General features: G+C 55.1%; 1 protein-coding gene across 1 annotated transcript; it reads right to left on the bottom strand.

Annotated features, from left to right (window-relative positions):
- On the bottom strand, nt 1–1,926 carry LOC141847397 (transcription factor MTB1-like). Its single transcript, XM_074735441.1, has one exon. The coding sequence runs from the start codon at nt 1,837–1,839 to the stop codon at nt 229–231; it is 1,611 nt and encodes a 536-aa protein (XP_074591542.1). The 5' UTR covers nt 1,840–1,926; the 3' UTR covers nt 1–228.
- Nucleotides 1,927–2,469: the final 543 nt, after the last annotated feature.

Raw genomic sequence — 2,469 nt, 5'->3', positions numbered from 1 at the left:
TATTTATTTATCACAGATTGTAATACTGTACAATTAAAATATGATTTCTAAATATTTTGCAGCAGCTAATCCATTTAGTAAAATTGATCACAACCGAAAGCTAAATATGTTTGCCATGCTCATATATTTTCTGAATAATTAGTTACTATAATCAATAAACTCTACCTAAATGACATATATATATATATATAAACTAATTTTAATTTCATTTATCTAGCTAATCAACTACTAATTAGACTCCAGTGCTAAGGCAGAAATTAAGCTGGTTTTTACCTTCTGCTCCGGCGATCGGACGACGAACGTGTGCAATACGCTGTCCCTGTTTGCGTCCACCTTGGTGTCCACCACATCGCTCTGCGAGGTCCTCAGCGCTCGGATGACTTTGGAGAGCGGGTGCCCCTCCAGCGGGCAGCTCACCCGGACGACCACCTCCCCCTCCGCCGTCTCCACCTCGATCTGATTGGGCCTCCGGGAATCCGTAGAGGTTGTGCCGTCCCAGACTTCCCGCTCCGCTTCCATCTCCTTCAGCTTCTGCTGGAGCTCGGTGATGTAGGCGATGGCGTCGCCGAGCAGCGAGGCCTTGTCCATTTTGGAGATGTTGGGCACCACCGCGCGCAGGGCGTAGAATTTCTGGTTCAGCTTCTCCCTCCGCTGCCTCTCCGCCTCCACGTGGTTCAGCGGCTCATCCCGGCCGTTCGCGGGCTTCCGCCCCCTCTTCCGCGGCCGCCGCTCCTCTGCGGTCGCTGTAGTCTCCGCTTGCTCCTTGCTCGGGCCTTCTACGTCGGACAGATCGGCATCCATTGCTAAAGCAGGGTTTCCTCCGACGGCACCAAAATCGATTTGCCCCGACGGCGGCGCGAAGGATTGCGGCGTTGGCCGGTGAAGCTGCTGAGGCTGTAAAGGGCTCACGGAGTCGCACTTGCTCAGATTGTGATTCCACTGCAGCAGAGTTCCGCCATTGCCGATTGGGTTCCTTAGTCGGTGATCTCCTGGCTTCTCGGTCATCTCCGACGGCCTCTTTCGCGACTTCTCCGGCGAAGCAGCGCTACCATTGACACAATCGTGGCCGGGGTACAAATCATTTCCAAAAATCCTGGGATGCTTCGCGATATGGCTGCTGATGGGGTTCTCCAGGCCGAAAGCGGATCTAATCGAGCGCAGCACCTCGAAGCTCTCCGGCACGGTATCCAGAGATCCCAACTCAAGCACGGAGGCGTCGAGCGGAATGAAGACGGTGGTTCGGAACCCTGCCGACCTCGCAAGAAACGCCCGCACGCTGCCAACCACCGGCGACGCGAGCTCCGCCTCGGAGATCCAGATATGCTTACCCGAGGCAAGCGCTCTCCCAGCTGCGTCCACCCCTTTAGGGAACGAGAAATACATCGACGCCAGGAAGTACATCTCCGCGCCGGTGATGCGATCGAGCCTCAGCGCGTAGTTCTCGTCGTCGGAGCCGCCGGATAGCACGTGGAGCCACTCCAGCACCCGCTTCCGCATCTTCTGGCTCCCACCGTCCTCCGTATCGCCGCCAGCATCCTCTCCATCGCCCAGCTCGCGGCAGTAGCCGTCTCCCCAACCGAGGACGAGATCCCCGGAAGCAGACCGCGCTATCTGCCAGAATATGGCGTAGGCCCAGCCGCCGCCTGCCGAAGGCGGCCTCTCGACGAGGTCCTGGAGCTTGGTCTGGAGATCCGCGCCGCCGACGCCGACGCCAACGGCGGTGAGTTGCCTGTCGAAGGAAGCCACATGGCGAGCGCAGATGTACTCGAACGCCTCTCTGCCGAGCACCTCGATCGCCATTTTCCGCTCCTCGTCGGACCAAAACTCAGCCACCGCCATGTTCTTGTTCGATCTCACAGATCCGATCCCGCCATCTCCCAGAGCTTCTTCGATTCAGATCGAACGAGGGCGACGAATCTCGTTAAAAGGGAAAAGAGGGAGGCGTGGGTGCGTTAACGGACACGTGTCGACGGGAGTGTGGCTGGAGCTCGCCCCCGTGCTTAATAAGAAAACGTGAACCGAGGCGAGCGGCGACGAAGGCGGTCACGAGCCCCGCCAGCTCGCGGCCGCAGAAAAAACGTGAAACGTGGTCGATTCATTACTGAAATTAGACCGTACGTCCGGCCGGGTTGGGTTGGGTTGGGTGAGCGGTTCGGTGGGTCCGAGTTGATCGGGGTGGAATTAATTATTATACCTTTTGTTTGACGGACTCAATGAGCGGATTCCCCATCAGCGTCCGCATAAACTTGGAGCGGTTCTAAACGGGCACCGTGTCAAACGAGTCAAAACATTTATGATTAACATAATTACGATTCTCTTTCTTTTCTTCTATGCGTTTACACGGATCAAATTGTCTTTCTTTTCTTCTACGCGTGAATCTATGCGTTTACACGGAGCAAATTCTCTTTCTTTTCTTCTATGCGTTTACACGGATTAAATTCTCTTTCTTTCTTTCTTGTCTTGTATGCG

Source organism: Curcuma longa, chromosome 16 (assembly GCF_044706935.1).
Source record: "Curcuma longa cultivar G26 ecotype Majalengka, Jawa Barat chromosome 16, ITB_CL_G26_1.1, whole genome shotgun sequence".
In the NCBI taxonomy this organism is placed as follows: domain Eukaryota; kingdom Viridiplantae; phylum Streptophyta; class Magnoliopsida; order Zingiberales; family Zingiberaceae; genus Curcuma; species Curcuma longa.
The sequence above is the reverse complement of the archived record's forward strand: the minus strand, read 5'-3'. Positions and strand labels throughout refer to the sequence as shown.